This window comes from Heteronotia binoei, chromosome 3, assembly GCF_032191835.1.
Source record: "Heteronotia binoei isolate CCM8104 ecotype False Entrance Well chromosome 3, APGP_CSIRO_Hbin_v1, whole genome shotgun sequence".
Classification (NCBI taxonomy): Eukaryota; Metazoa; Chordata; class Lepidosauria; order Squamata; family Gekkonidae; genus Heteronotia; species Heteronotia binoei.
This window is the reverse complement of record NC_083225.1, coordinates 46,530,547-46,547,507: the sequence shown is the minus strand read 5'-3', so window position 1 is coordinate 46,547,507 and position 16,961 is coordinate 46,530,547. Positions and strand designations below refer to the sequence as shown.

The 16,961-nt window shown below is 41.9% G+C and overlaps 1 protein-coding gene across 2 annotated transcripts in view; it reads left to right on the top strand.

Moving 5' to 3' along the window:
• Positions 1-16,961, top strand: part of CARS2 (cysteinyl-tRNA synthetase 2, mitochondrial) — a 32,988-nt gene that overhangs the window by 13,529 nt on the left and 2,498 nt on the right. For both annotated transcript variants that reach the window (XM_060233699.1, XM_060233700.1), the window contains exons 9-13: positions 3,028-3,092; positions 5,764-5,830; positions 6,798-6,936; positions 14,179-14,302; positions 16,272-16,370. In XM_060233699.1, the coding sequence (XP_060089682.1) occupies positions 3,028-3,092; positions 5,764-5,830; positions 6,798-6,936; positions 14,179-14,302; positions 16,272-16,370 (494 nt within the window). The remainder of the gene's footprint in view (positions 1-3,027; positions 3,093-5,763; positions 5,831-6,797; positions 6,937-14,178; positions 14,303-16,271; positions 16,371-16,961) is intronic.

Here is a 16,961-nt window from a genome sequence, read left to right as displayed (position 1 = left end):
TAACAAAGCTAATGCTCTATAATGCTTCTCTTACTTCCATTTTTCTGAGACACCAAAAACTGTTCTGTAGTGTGCTGATTCACAAGATTGGAGTCTAAGTTTGCCAGGAGCTTATTATTCCCATTAGCCTAATTTTGTGGAGCATTAGGAGCCAGATTCCCCCCCCCCCCCCCAAAAAAAAGGATGTGTCAGTGTAGTCTGTGTAGTTGGGCTGATTCATAGATGGAGCCTAACATTGTATTATTTTGCATCCCAGCTTTCTTCCATTATGGGCATACAGTAAGCAACTGTATCTGGTTTTCAGGAGGTCCCCTGGCCACGTGTTGATCGAATCTAGACCTGCTTAGCTTCAGAAAGATTGTTGGGTCGTGTACCTTCTAGCCATACCCTGAGCGCAAACAGTGCATATCCCACTGTGCACAGAAATATTTTGGGGCAAGTGGGAGAAGTAATATTGAGCCCACAGAAAGGAGTTAAAGTACAATTGGTGTCCCTACTTTTGAATAGATAGTTGATGGGACTGTTTTGCCGAGCACAGCCTCTCCAGTGTGACTTTTGTCTGCCTCAGAGAGTGACTGTTCCCTCTCTGGAAAATGGAATGAGGGAGAGAATTTCTGGGGTTTATCTCTGAATACAGTTCTCATTGTAGGAGTGCAGAAGAAAGCATGCTCTTGCGCATAGTGTAGGTCTATGAACTAGGGTTGCCAACCTCCAGGTAGTACCTGGAGATCTTCCACTATTACAGTTGATCTCCAGATGACCAAGATCAGTTCACCTGGAGGGAAATGGCTGCCTTGGAAGATGGACTCTGTGGCATTAAACCCTGCTGAGGTCCCTCCCCTCCCCCTGAACCCTGCCCTCTCATGGCTCAACCCCCAAAATCTCCAAGTATTTCCCAACCTAGGGATGGCAACTGTGAGAACTGTGAAGAATAACACACACGTTTGTGAATAAAAAGCACCCCAGGTGCTCTGCTTTTGTTCATGTGAAAAGCCTGTTAATGCAGCTAAGTTAGATCAGTTATACCTAGAGCTTTTTTTGTAGCAGGAACTCTTTTGCATATTGGGCCACACACCCTTGATGTAGCTAATCCTCCTGGAGCTTACAGTAGGCCCTGTACAAAGAGCCCTGTAAGCTCTTGGAGGATTGGCCACATGAGGAGTGTGTGGCCTAATATGCAAAGGAGTTCCTCTACAAAAAAAAACCCGGTTATACCAGTAGTTCCATTTCTGGCTCCTTTTGCCTTAATGAAATAAATGGAACACTAGCTTTACAGCCATTTTGCTGAATCACCAATAAGAAACCATTTGGCATCATACAAAGGATTTTTATTAACTTTTGTGGAGTTTAGCAGCTATTCCTGATTAATACTTTTCTGCCATCTTTGTAATGATTGTGCTTAGGAAGCAGCTGCCTATTTGTGTTATGCTTAGCAGAGTACTGAAAGATTCAGCATTTTCCTAATAAGCAAGAGCTCAACTCCACTGTTTTTAGTATTATACTTTTTTGCATTGTGAAAATCATCATCATTTGTACAGAACAATTTTAACTTTCAAAGTGCTTGAATGAGGTTAATTCGCTTAACGCCAGTAGCACTGTGATGGAAACCAATACAATACATTCTTTAACTGATTTTTTAAACATATCTTTTTAAAATGAATTATTCATAGACCCGTTATTCATGGTGAGAAAATAAATTTTCAGTGTTCCATAATGGAATACCAAATTTCAGCAAGCTCATTAATGGAACCCTATTCAAGAATGTTCCCTTTAGCCTTTTTTGAAATACCTGTGGAAGGTGTTGCACAGTGAAGATACACAGCACGTTTTAGCATTGTACTGTGCTGAACAAAGCTGAAAAGCAGTTTCCCACAGAGCACTTTTCCGGCACAGAAAGCTCTCTTTAGGAGGAATTTGAAAGTTGTGTGGAAATGCTCACATGGGATGATTGTGTGTCTTCATGTTGTAATGTGTTTTGTAAGGGAAAAGTCAGTCATGAGTTTCTAGCACCTTTATATTACAGTGGAATACATATGTGTGGTAAGTCATCTACACGTAGGTTTGGGTTGCATTTGTTCCTTGTTATCCATTTTTGTCCAAAAAACCCGCTGCTTTCTTGAGGTAATGTAGTAGACATAAGAAGTTAATATTTACTAAAAGTTACTACTTGATGTTTGAAAGCAACTATCTTACAGTAATATGCAAATGTTTAAACAAAATCAAATGGCTCTTGAAGAGAAACACACTGGGGCTGTTCAGATGCACAGTTGTCGCTGCTGTTTCATACCGGATTAAAAGTGGCTGATCAGACAGCAACATCTGCCTCCTGGTATTAACTCGTAGTAGCCCCCCCCCCCCAATCCTTCTCCGAATTGGAGTATTTTGTTACCTGCTCCTTTGCAGTGTTTTTTGAGTTCTCCGGTTTCACCTCGTAGTTTCCCTGCCTGGATAGTTCTCAACCAACTTCCGGATGTCTGAAGGCTGTCCTGGAGCAAAAGGAGCCTCAGACATCCGGTTTATGGTCACCATTTTTTTTTTTTTACTACTTAGCAATATGCGCATAACTGCATAACCACATAATGTTTTAACCTATGTGCATGTGCGCATAAAAGTGGAGAAAAAAAGAACTGCATAGTACCATCGTGTGGACGGCAGAAGACGGTTTCACCGTGGAGTGATTCGAGTTGCAGTATGGCAGTCTGATCGATAATATCCGGAACAAAGATATTCGGAACAGAACCGGGTCAGTTTAACACGGACTCAACATGCTGTGTGAACAGGGCCACTATAGAAATTTTTAGCTGGTGAACCCTGATTTTACCATGTTGTTCCTCTGTTCTTGTTGAATTATTTTTATCTGTTTCTTGATACATTAACAAGTTGGTGAGAGATTGGCCATGACTAATGGAATATGTTTGTTTTTTTAATTTGCTGTTTTGTTGCTTCTTGAATTCTGAAATATAATTCTCCCTTGCTTTGCCTGTTAATTCAGTAGTAGAAAGTGTTAATGTGCTCTTGTCATTCCAGGACATCTACACGTTAAAGGGAGTGTGAAAATGTCAAAATCACTAAAAAACTACATTACAATTAAGGTATTGTAAACTTGTATGTACGCTGAACTTTATACTTGAAGCCCCATGAGCACAATCCACCAGGAGTGTTTCCACTGGAAGCTCCACTAAACAGATAGAGCTGCAGAAGAACAGGGCTATTTGTTTATTTACTTTTATACCCTACCATTCCCCTCCAGTAGGGACCCAAAGTGGCTGACATCATTCTCCTCTTTTCCATTTTGTCCTCACAACAGCCCTATGAAGAAGGCTAGGCTGAGAATGTGTAACTGACCCAAGGTCACCCTGCACACTTCTGCGGCACAGTTGGAATTTCAGGCTCAGCCTTCCAGATCCTAGTCTGACATTCTTACCACAGCAACACCATGCTAGTTAGGGAGAAGGGCCTTCCTGTTAGGTGCTAGCATGGCAGGAAGCTTGGCCCCTGGCATTATTGGACGTGGAGAGAAAACCCTTGATGCAGTCCACCAAACTCCGCCCCTGATTTAGCCTCAGCGGTCGATTAAATAGAAGAGAAGCAGGGAATCAAGAACAAGGACCTACGAAGTGAAAACTGTGCTGTTTATTTATTCACTGTTTGTGGTCCCCCTGCCTTTTTTCCTGGGGGTTCTCTGAAGGCACAGATGGTACCAGGACGTAGCTGGAAAGCCTGTGACGCAGCCAAAACCAAGGATGTCTGTTTGGTGCCTGGATGTGAGACCACCTGGAAACACTCACACGGAGCTGCCTTATACTAGGTCTGCCCTTGGTGCATCTGCTCAGACTGAGAGCAGCTTTCCAGGTTCTCTTTCATATCACCTGCAACCTGATTCTTTTAGCTGGAGATGCTGGGTAGTGAACCTGGGACCTTTCTGCATGCCCAGCACAGTCCCTCTCTAAACTCTGTGTATATTGCCTTAAAGTCCTTGATGGAAGAAAAACAATAAAAATATGAGAGCCAGTGTGGTGTAGTGGGTAAGGATGTCAGACTAAGATCTGGGAGACCTAGGTTCGAATCCCCACTTGTGCCATGGAAGCTCAGTGGGTGGCTTTGGGCCAGTCATGTTCTCTCAGCCTAACCTAACTCACAGAGTTGTTGTGAGGATAAAATGGAGGAAAGGATAATAATGTAAGCTGCTTTGGGTTCCCTGTAGGGAAGAAAGTCAGGATATAAATTAGTTGAATAAATTAAATTAGTAATAAAGGATGGGATAAATGGGATTGTTGCATTTCATTTCCTTCCCTTTCCCGAACTGTTCCTTGTATTGGCCTTTTAAAAATGCATCCAGTTGTATCTATTGCAAGCCCTTTCTTCAGAGTCTCTTGGTAGTCCCCCTCCAACAGATGTTTTATATCCACAGCTAACCTGTAAAGTAGACTGAGATGTGGGGATTGGCCCACGGTTAGCTAGGTAGTTGAGCTGATGTCTCCGAGGTCCTGATCCATCTACTAAATCACCTTAGTTTTCAAAGCACTGATTCATATTTGCCAACAGACAGAAGGATGCATTCTTTGGAAGGCAAAGTTTTTTCTTTGGCATAGATTTGCTTTTGCATTTCAGATACGTTCATCTCTCTTTTAATAACTGCATTCCCGATGCCTTCGCATGTAGGCTTCAGTCCATTGACCCAGTCTTCCTCTAAGCTGTGAGAGAACCCCAGGTGGAAATTTGCTTCTGAAGATCTGCAACACTGACTTCCTTTTTTCTTTTGTCTTCTTGGGCTTGGAATTAAGCAGATTCCAAATGACTAGTGATGCATGCTTTTCCCTTTATGCAGTTACACAGAATACCCTCTGTCCAGCTGTGCTTGTTCTTTGCTTCTTTCTTCCCTTATTCTTCTACCCTTCATTCTGCATTTTAATTCATTTTAAGTAGAATAGCCGTTTTACACATATCTGAATATTTATTTACCACCTCATGAGCACTGTGCACTGTGCTGAAGATCTTACTTGTTGCACTGACCAGAGGATAGCTAAGAAACAGTGACATTAATTTTAAAACTCCTTATTGAGACTGTAAAATGAAGCAAACAAATACAGTGTCGAAGATACACAATTTGTGTTTGATGATAACTCATCTGAGTTTTATGTTGAATTTGCAGTCTTAAGTTCCTGCAGAATTTCAGTCTTACTGATTTGTAGTTCCGTGGTAGGAGGAAGAGTAGGGCTACATGATATGAACCTAATTAGGCATTATAATCTTGTAGGACACAAAAGTTTTCTCCTTAAGCAACGGGCCTTTCTTTTGCAGCCACTCTGTATGTGAATCTAGAATGTAATGTAAACATTTCTGCAGCCTTGAGGGCATGAAACTTCATTTACTTTCAGGGAAAGCTAAATTTTTCCAAATTTGTTGTCAGTTGTTTAGAGCCCGTGAAACACTGCAGAACCTGTGGATTTGGAGTAGACAGCTTGACTGTTGCTGTGTAATAGTAGTGAATGTGGAATTTCAGGGTATTGGTTAGGGCTGGGAAGTGTTCTGAGATAAAGAACTTCTTTCAACCAGAGGTTCTGTTTAAGATCCCTTGTGCATGTGCACATGTGCAAAAATTATCAGTATTCTGGTTTTCATCCACAGTTCTGTAAGCTGGAAGTATGCATGAACGTATGATTTCTGGGATTCTGTAGACTGTGTGGGGATTCTGGGGCAGGGGCCATTCTGCTGTATTATCACAGTTATGCAATGTCTTGACTTTTTTCCATGGGTCTTTAGGATTTCCTAAAGAAGTTTTCACCTGATCAGTTTAGAATGTTTTGCTTGCGAAGTGGGTACAAATCAGGTAAGGATTCCTAAGGTTAGAAATTGGGTTGTCCAGTTCATTGTACATTGTGTTCTTCTCAGAAGCATGCTTTGTATTTTCACATTTGAGGCTGAGCTGAAATGTTCCTTTCATTTTAATTTTTGTGTGGGAGAGAACTGATTGGGAAGGGGGTGATTAGTGTAAAGTAAATAACAAATATATCTGAAGATGGGCAGCAGATAAAAGGTGGGTCGGTTGGAGAAGGAGGGTGGGAAAGAGAGAAGGAAGCAGGGAGAGCTGAGGATGTGGGAACTGCTAGAGGAGAGAAAGAAGGAACAGTGAGATTCCCTGCTGTGCAACTGGGCTTGGCCCAGCAGCAAGTACTGCATAACAGGGCCATACTTTCCCAGGCAGAATCTGGGAAATGAGGGGGCTAATAAAAATAGGTTGCCTGGTGAGTAGAAAGGAGAGATAAAAGCACAAAGGTGGGGAGAACCTATGGAGGCCTTCTCTGTCTATTAAGCAAGTGCGCAAACTAAAGATCTCATAACATTCAAGGTTTACCAAATTGCATTTAGTGAATCTGAGCACAGACTTAAAAAAAAAAGTGTGGAGTATACTGATGGATCAAACTAAGGTGCATATAGTTCAGCATTCTCTGCAAGGATTTCAACAAGTCCATTGGAAACATGATTTACAATGTTTACAGTGCAATCCTAAACAGAGTTGCACCCTTCTAAGTCCACTGAAGTCAGTGGGCTCAGAAGGGTATAACTCTCCTTAAGATGGCACTGTTAGTCATTGCCAGAGGTGATCAAAAAGGTATGCTTGGATTCCTCAGAATCGGCCTGTTCTTTTTCACAAAGTGTGACTCCTCCCTCAGCTTCCATCTTAATTTGCTCATAAGCTCGAGGTGGATAGAGCACAATTGCCTTTCATCACTGCTGTTTGTATAATATTGCAGAAACATTTGTCCCATCACATATAATTGCATCTTTCTTTTTAGCTACAGAATATAGTGATGAAAGTATGAATGAAGCAAAGAACATCCTTCATACCATTTCTTCTTTTATGAGCAGTGCAGCTTCCTACATGAAAGGGCAACTCGCCTGCGAAGCCATTAGGGATGATATATTGTGGGAAAGGTGAGTATGAGGGCCTGTTTTTATCATTTGTGTGTGTGTGTGTGGTTTTCCTAGTCCACACACGCAGAAAGAAATATAAGACAGCTGAGACAATACAGTGGGCCCAACCACTTCACATTTTGTGGGTGAGTGGAGGGGTGGGGAGAGCTGTCGCAATTTTTTAAAAATGTGCTCTCCCTCCCTTTGAAAAAATTGCTGAAGTAAGAAAAAATCTAGCACATTAGGGAGAGTGGTTCTAAGCCAGCCTACTTCCTGCATGTTGGTTTTTTGGTTTCAGGAATTTTTAATATAGAGGAACTCCACCTGCAGTTTGAAGTAGCAGAGCCTGTTCTACGACCACATTCTCCTCCATCTTTAGACGGCTGCAGAACATACATGATGAATCCAGACATTTAATATTGCTTGTGTGAATTCACCCTTGAGGTCCAGAGCACAAGTTTTTCAGGCTTCTAAAATGTAGGGCGTGATTTGCGTAAATGAATGAGGGCTTGGCTTTTATGCCCTTCAGAAGGAATCTCCAGGAAGAAACCTCGGATGAACCACCGCTAGTCCCAGCTCATTCACAAGTGTGGTCTGCATACTGTTTACATTTCCCCTGTCTGTTGCATTCACACTACATGTTTTGGTGTATAGCTAAAAATATAGCATAAGAACATAAGAGAAGCCATGTTGAATCAGGCCAGTGGTGCATCCAACACTCTGTCACACAGTGGCCATAGAAACCAGGTGCTATCAGGAGGTCCACTAATAGAGCCAGGACAATGGAAGCCCTCCCACTGTCTCTACCCTCTGCAACATGAATACGGAGCATCACTGCCCCAAAGCTTACTTTACTTTTTTGCCAGGGTGTCTTAAGGCAAACAGTACAACTTTGTCTTTTTCTTTTCCAGTGCTGTCATTGGCTAACTACATCTAATTGCATGAATTTCAACTGATAGGTTAAAAATTTAAATCTGCATATATTTGCATATGAATTAGCCAAACAAGCAGTCTTTATTATGGGATGGTGCACTTGTATGTCCCTGCAAGCACAAGAAGAGGCATTCCCTCCTATGTAAGGGAAGAAGAATGCCTCTTCTAAGTGGGCTCCTACTGCTCATGGATTCGTTAACTTCTATTAGAGATAGTCAATGGTACCTTTTAATTGATGAAAAGAGGTTGCGGTTCTAGTTTTAACCCATTCTGTCATTCTGATATGCTAACACATGTCTTCCTGGGTTGTCTTGCCTTGGTTGATTGGCGGGCCCTGTTCTGAGGGTTTTTTTGTAGTTTTCTCCATTTTCTTAATTGCTTGTACAGAGCCTAGTCTGAATGAGAACCAGTCATGTATCACTTCTGCTGATTTGTTGTATGGTCATGAATCAAAATCAAGTTGGACACATTATGAAAAAGAGCCATATTCTCCAGAACATCAGCTTCTGATCGTTCATAATTCTTTTTCCAATGATGTGTAAATCTCTGATATTCTTCAAGATACAGATTTATAGATCTTTCCTTAAATGTAATGTTATCTTCACAAATGTGAATGTATTATATATTTAATCAAAATTTAATGCTAGGAATTATATTTGTTCTCTAGTTATTTGCTGTTGTCATGTTTGTAGAGAATAGCAGATTAAATGTCTGCTGTGTTGAATCTTTGTTCCTTTCCCTTTGTTCCCTTCCCTTCATCATGTTAGATATTTGAATATTGAGATGGTGCACTTGTAGGTCTCTAGATCTGTTGATGTTTATTAATGACTTAATTCCTGCTCCAAAATTTGTGAATGGGGGAGTGTGACAGGCCTTTTTCAACCAAACAAGAGGACTCCACAGCCTTTTATAACTTTTGTGAACCAGGTTTGTTTTACTCTGTAAACCTTCACTTTGGTTATAAGATGCTATTAGGGTAGCAATTGTAAAGGTTTTTGGTTTGCTGCTGTGAGGTAACTTTTGTGATGAGCAAATAGAACAGAGAGGCCACTGAGGCAGGAGTTGTATTCAAATAACAAAGAAGATTTGATTATGTACTAGTTGTTTTTAAAGAACAGATCAGCAGCACAGGTGTCTAGATAGACAAAGGAGAAACCTGGCTGAGGCACATAAATTTAAGTTTGTTTTGACTTCAGAGTGTGGTCTGAATTATCTTTAATGCTTTCAGGTACAAAGAGGCTTTCACTGTCTGGCCACTAGGCTGGATCCTTTCACACACACACAATTCAACCCAAACCAGCCTGCCCTTTCCAGAGAGTCAGACAACTGGGTTCTCTGTCCTTTTTCAGAGGTAGTGCTAAACCACTCTGCCACTCTTATCTGGCAGAGCTTCCCTTCAACCTGTCTGCTCCCTGGCTGAGGCAGACCTGAACGAAACTCCCGCTGTTCTTCCCTCTAATATTCCACCTCCTCTCTGAAAGGTGTTTGGATGCTGGTGCAGCATTCCCATAGACCCAGAGATGAAACTGCTGAATGGCTGTTTTTACCTTCAGGAACAGGACAGCTTCCTGTTTGTTACAGAGGAGGATCTGTTAAAGAAATATATACATTCAAGTGGGGACCCGCAAGAAACTTGTGGTGGGGGACATCCCCTTCCTTTGCTTCCTTCCTTCTCTCCCCTTCTTTGTCAAAGTTCTCTTTTCCTGCCCCTCCCCTTTATCTATTATCTCCCCTCACCCCTTCTGTCTCTGTTTCCCCCTTTCTTTCTCCTGCCATCCCCTTCTCTAGTAAACTCTTATCCCCCTTTCTTTCCTCAACCCTTACCTCTTATTTATCAATCTCCCCTATGTCAGTTTCCCCCTTTCTTTCTCCTGCCACTCTTCTCTAGTAATCCCCTTATCCCCCTTTCTCTTCTCACCCTTGTATATCAATCTCCCCCTTCCCACCCTAGCCCTTCTCAGACAGTGTCTTCCTATCTTCTCCCCTACCCTTTCTCAATCTGCTCCCTCTCCCCTGTTTCTCTCCCCTCTCCGTCAATCCTTCATCTTTCTGTTTCTCCTTCAACCAGCCTTTCTTCTCTGTCTCCCCCCTTCCTCATACAATCCCCCTTCTTTCTCTCCCCAACCCTCAGATAATCCCCCCTTCTCTCTTTCTCTTCCCCCAGACCATTTTTGAGTTAAATGATTAAAAAAAATCATTTGACTTGGAAGTACAGAAGCTTTATGCAGTATCCTGAATCTTCCATGTTTCCCTGTTAAGGGGAAGATGTTCAAACAAACTACAAAGGTGATCTGTCTCCAGTGGTAACAAGAGAAAGAAATTTTACTTAAAAAATAGAAGCATATCTCACATGACATATTCATGTAGGTACATTTAGTTTATTGTGAACAGATTAACTTCAAAAAGTTAACTTGCTACAGCTCCACACCCAAATAGGAGAGAGAAGACGAGAGGTCCTATACATGATAAAACAGAAGTCAGCAAGGGCCAAAGAGGCTCAAAGTCTAACCAATGAGCAGGTGGAGCCAGCTGCTAAGTTTACCAGAGTGGGAGAATTCTCTTAACCCTTTCCCTCCCGGATCGTCTTGTGTGCAGAGTTACAGTACCCAACAACAATCTCCCCCTTCTTTTCCCCCTACCTTGGGTGCTGTTGTGGCAGGGGCCCCCCAGGAGCTGCTGTGACTGTGGCTTGCTTCATATCCTGTTCGGAGAGCCGGTTTGGTGTAGTGGTTAAGTGTGCGGACTCTTATCTGGGAGAACCAGGTTTGATTCCCCACTCCTCCACTTGCACCTGCTAGCATGGCCTTGGGTCAGCCATAGCTCTGGTAGAGGTTGTCCTTGAAAGGGCAGCTGCTGTGAGAGCCCTCTCCAACCACCACCCACCTCACACCCACCTCACACCTCACACCCCACCCACCCTGAGCATTCTATCCCAGCTGTAATGACAATAATTGACAATTTCGGCAAGTTAGCTGGGTATAAAATAAACTGGTCTAAATCTGAGCTGATGCCATTAGGGCGTGGAAGTTTAGACTATAGCTCTTTCCAGTTAGCAGTTACAACAGGGCAGGTGAAATATTTAGGCCTTTTTTTGCCCAACGATCTATCGCAGCTAGTTAAGATTAATTTAGATAGGGTATTAACCAATATAACGACAGATCTAGAAAGGTGGAAGGGCTTGACCCTGTCATTATGGGGGAAAATTAATACTTTAAAAATGTGCATATTTCCAAAATTAATTTATATTTTGAGAGGCATTCCTATTCTAATCCCTAAGAAATGGTTCAATAAAATCGATGGGATCCTATCTAAGTTTATTTGGGGCTCCAGTCGACCTAAGATCTCTATGCTTAAGCTTCAGAGAGAGGTGAAGGAAGGTGGTTTTGGGGTTCCGAACCTGTTATTATATCACAGAGCCCTTTTATTAGCTGCAGTTAAATGGTGGAATCTTGTCAGCTTGGATAACGCACCGACCTGGGCATCGCTTGAGGGCGCAATGATATTTCCATTGGAGGGATGCTATGCACTAGGTTCGACGTTCTCTGTGATAAAACATCCACTGAGATCAATTACTTCAGCTAGAAAAGTATGGGAGCTGACACTGAAACTGGTTAACGCTGACCCTTTCTCGCATGAAAAAGCCTCTTTGTGGGGCAATCCTTTAATTAAGATAGGCAATAAGCCGGTTTTTTGGCTTCGGTGGATGCACGCCGGTATTGTTTCTTTGGATCAGTTAAAAAATCAAGAGGATGAGTTTATTGCACACTATGAACTTCCAACTCAAATAACATCTTTACCATTATATCAGTGGAATTTTATGCAAATAAAACAAGCCTTGCGAACTGTGTTCGGGCCTGATGCGTTGGCGGCATCACAGTGCCCGCCATTGTTTGGTCAACTGTCTGAGGCATTTGAGCAGAAGAAATCCAATTTAGTGTTGTATAATATACTGAAGGAGATTACAATACCTGACCTATCTGCACTAAATCAAAAATGGAATCTAGAGGTTCAATGTCACGTGAACTTGGACCAATGGGAAGATTGTTGTAATAAAATTAGGAAGTCCACTTTGGACATCAGGTTGATAACTATACAACAGAAAGTATTGCATAGAGTTTATTGGACCCCACTTCGTATGTTTAAGAGAGCAATGCTATCCTCAGCAGAGTGTTGGAGATGTAAGAGCAGAGAGGTAAATCTCACACATATGCTATTTAACTGTGAGGTGATTCAGAATTTTTGGCAACAGGTGTTATTGAAAATAAAGGATACAATTAAACGTCAACTACCATGGCAAGATAGTCACTTAATACTAAACTTTTTTCCGAAAGAATGGAAATTAAAGAAGGGGCAAAAATTATGGTTAGGAAGGGCTCTGTTGATAGCAAAACGCCAAATTCTTAAACATTGGAAACAAAATGATGTAATTCCAATTCTTCTTTGGGAAGATGACTTATTGAAACTTGCAGCTTTTGAAAAAATATCGTTTTCTGGTCGTAGACAAATGTGTCGTTTTAATGAGATTTGGAGTCCATTTATGCAAATGATGAATGTTTAGTTGATTTGATTTGATATCGTTGTAAACTGTATCGCTTTACTTTTCTTGTATTCACTATATGAAAGTTAGGTTGATGTTCTTCTTTCTGATATCTATTAATGTTTAACTTGAGTAACTATTGTAATTTTATGCACTGGGGTTTCACATGTGGGGTTTTTAAAACAACAATAAAATAAAATAAAAAAAAAAGGGTGACTGTTGTGGGGGAGGAAGGTAAAGGAGATTGTGAGCCGCTCTGAGACTCTTCGGAGTGGAGGGCGGGATATAAATCCAATATCATCATCATCTTCTTCTTCTTTTGTGATTAAATCTGTGGTTGCGTTGAGCCATATGTGCTTTCCTGAGCTTTTTGGAGACAGGGCAGGGTAAAAATGTATAGATATTACAGCATATTTTCAATGGAGAAAAAGTAGGAGTTCACTGAATTACAGAATACTGGCTTGGATCTTGCGTAGCTTTCTGCAGGCACAGTGGCATTTTTGCCAGTCCCTTCCACAGCAGCCCAAAATGCACCCAGAGCTAATGTTCCTGGAGAATGGTAGGAATAGCTGTGTGTGTGTGTAGGGGGGGGGGGAAGGTCTCCTGTGCGGGGGTGGATTGGCAAAAACCACCTCTCATCCTTCTGCCTTCATAAGTCTAGGGAGGATGCAAACCACTATGGGATCTGAACCCACAAATGGTCTTTTCACATTCCTCTTGTCTTTTGGACACCCTTTCAGACCTGCTCCTTCACTTGGGTTAAGTTGACCAGAATTCACCAAGTTGGTTTCACAGAGGAGTGAGGAACTGAGCCATGGTTTCCCCAGTCCCAGTCCAATGCTCTAACCATGGCAGCACACTGGTTTAGCTGTCTCCTTCTTTTCCATAGTGAAGCACACTTCAGTGATTGTCACCATCAGTTGAATGGCCAACAGCAAGTGAATGTGCAGTCATGTTAAGCATTCGTGCATCCCTAGATTGTCTGACACCCTAGGCAAGGCAAACTTCTGGCACACACACACCCCACACTGATAACATCATTGAGTCCCAATTTGACGCTCCCAGAAGGCTGGCACCCTAGGCAGTCGCCTAGTTTGCCTATTGGTGGGACTGGCCCTGCATCCATGTTGCAATAGCTGCTCACCTTATAGCAGGAATAGGCTGCCTTGTGAGAGGCCTCTGCCTCTCAGCTGAAACAATTCCACAATTCAGACAGGAAGCCCTGCAAGGTTATGATAGATGAGATTTAAAAGAAAAGGGGGGGGGGAACAGGAGGAGGAAGAGATAGTAAAGCACTGCTTGGAGTTTTTTACCCAGTTGAAGAATGTGTATACTGTTGCTTTTCTCTCTTGCATTTCAAGTTTCTGAAATACTGCCCCTGATTTGGCTTTGAAGGAATAATGCACAGTTTGCACAGTAGGATTTTTAAAAAGGAACAGGTGAATTGCACTTCAGATACTTTAATTTTTTAAAAAAATTCCTAGTCTACTACCATATAACAATTTCTCAGTGATAACATATATTGATGTAATTTACTGTAATTTAAGAACTGGCTTTTCTCCATCTAAAAATCATGGGCATGACAGTGTGGTTTAAATACTTTTATACTCCAGGGGAAATGTTTAAGCCTGTGTTTCAGCTCTCTCCAAGTGAAAACAGTGATAGATAAAAGTGTTTTAACATTAGCTGGATTATGCTGCAGATACACGCTTCTATTAAGAACTCATTTTGGGTAACTGTTTGGTGTGTGTCTGTAATATTAATGACTTTTATTTGCTTCCTTCTTATCTAAGGCTGTCCCATACTAAAGCAATGGTAAAAGCTTCCTGTGCTGATGACTTTGACACCCCCGAGGCTGTTGGTGCAATTATGGACCTCATTCACCATGGCAACAGACAGCTTAAGGCCGTCACTAAGGTAACCCATTAGGATACAAAGATCAAGAACCAACAGTTGTCTGTAGCTCGGTACTGACAGATTGGGTTATTATGAGAAACCAGCTGGGGGGGGAAAGCAAATGCCCCCCCCCTTTTTGATGAATACTTCTCCAAACTGCATTTCTAGTGAACTAAAAATCTTTTCTTTGTTAGAGTTTCACCATTGCTGTTCTGTATTCTTGCGAAAAGGTGCTTCTTCCTCTTGACACTATTCCACAGGAGGGTGCTGTTACTCCCAGTCCATTGAATTCCTCTGTTTTCTTCATTATCTTCCTATCTCCCCCCCCCCCTCCAATGCTGTTTCTATCATAATTTTTTTCCAGTAATGAAAATGAGGAAAATCCTTCACTTTTAATGTCACCCAAATTCTGCACTAAAAACTGAATTTGAAAAGTAAGCAATTTGCTTCTTAGACTGCAGTCCTGGGCATGCTTACTTGGGAAAAAATCCCACTGAACATGGTGTATTTACTCCTAGAAAGCAGGGGGTAAAGTGTAGATGACTGGGGAAGGCAATGGCAAACCACCCTGTAAAAAAGTCTGCCAAGAAAATGTCCTGTGACATCACCCCATGGGTTGGTAACAACCTGGTGCTTGCACAGGGGCTACCTTTTCCTTTTTAAGCAAGCAAAGGATCAGGCTGTCAGCTGCTCCCCCTCCCACCCCGTATAACTTATTCTGCTCTGACTTGTCATGGAGAGGGGGAAAGATACCTTGCAGTCTTCTCCCTCTTTCCAATAGCAATCTTTGTCTTCCCCTTTGGTTTCTAAGGGCCAAACTAGGCAGTATAACTGACATGAGTTCCCAACCTATTTTACAGACAGATGTAATTTCAGAGAACTAATGTTCCGCAGCACCCTGGGGCCCTTTTCATCTTGGGAATGTTATTGGCAGGGTCAGCTTTCATCACCATAATAATTTCTGTTCAGGAAAATGACAAGGGGCGGGGGAAAGCTCATCTTCCCTCTGTCCTGGGTGGAGTCAGGCACCGTAGTGCTTAGGAAAGTTAGGTCTCCAACAGCATGTTTGCCCATAAAATGGGTCAGGGAGTTCTGACCTGGCACACGGCAGACATAATGCTTTATGCTTGTCTTTGCTACCTTAGAAGCAAGGATAGAGTGTGAAGTTTTTTAAAAAAAATGACCACTGATGATAGTACAAGCTAATAAATTGTGCTGTTGTAAAAAAATCAAATAATACTTAATGGTATGCATTCACCCTCCACTGTTGTTTCAGTTGTTCAACTAACAAACACAGACCCCAATTTGTGATTCTTTTAATCTGCTAAAAACATTCCCATGACTCTACATACCAACACAGTGCCCACTTTCTCTATATTAAGAACTGCTTGCCATTCCATTTTTGTCTGATGAAGTCTGTTTGAGCATACGAAAGCTTACATTCTGAATAAAACTTAGTTGGTCTTAAAGGTGAAACTTGTCTACTGATTTTTTCTGTCCTCACATATGTAATTCACATGCTCTTTTCTGTACCTTTCCATTGCTGGAGAACTAAAATCATGCCTTTGGCAGAAGCTGCATGTAGTGAAAGCCTAGAGATTCTTAAGCTTTGGTTTATTTATTTATTTATTTTTGCTGGCAGATTTCTGGATTCTTCTGTATCTTTATCCTAAGGCAGCCACTTTCTCTACCCTGTTCTGTGCATCCCCATCACAAGATACACACAGTGGGTCAGCCCCACTTAGTATATTTTGTACTCTTAAACATTTCTTGGTGTTGCTTTGCAGCCAGTGAGCATAACTGGGATTTTTTTTTAACTTGGTGGAATAAGAGAGTTTTGATAAGAGGTTCAGATAGTGAGATCCCTGCAGAGCTGCCTTCCACAACCAGAGAGCTGTTCATTTTACGCTTTTGTTTGAGTGCAGAGAATTGTCGATTACTGTAGTGAACAGTCATAGTAACATTGTCTTTTTTTGTGGCTCAGAATCAGGAAGCTGGGTCTCCTAGAAGTGCTGTGGTGTTTGGAGCTATTATCGTCTATATACAGGAATTTCTGAACACAGTGGGAATCAGCCTTGATGACAGACAGGTAGGAGATTATTATGATGGGTTGTAAATGTGGACTCAGCTGCCGTGAGGCCACACATTCAGACTTCTAACTAGCTTTTGTACTGAGTAAAAGCTATGCCAAAGTGAGTCTCCTTTTATCACCAAAGGAAAGCTGGGTATATGAACATACAAAGCTGCCATTGTTCCTTGGCCTGTGCTGTTCTCCTCTTACTGGTGACAGCTCTCTGAAGTTCTTTGCCGGAAATCTGGCATTCATTTTGAATGCAGCTGCTGGGGATTGAACCTGGGACCTTCTCCATGCAAAGCATGTGCTCTACTAACCAGCTGTGGCCTTTCCTTCTTAGGGCTGCCTTGGTTGCTTAGGGCTGTGCTATGACTCATTCTGCCTTCTAGCTTAAAACAGCTGTTTCAGGGCTTCCCTGCATCTGTCTTGAGCAGCGAAATATAATGACGACAGCAAGGCTTCCATATTACTTGCTCTGCCAGATTGCTTTCCTTGGAGGAATTTTGTTACCTTTGAAGAGGATCTCCATTAGCATTAGGAAGATGCTGCCACACTATACACATGCTGTAATGGATGTGTTGTGTGTTTTATAGTCGATTTACATTT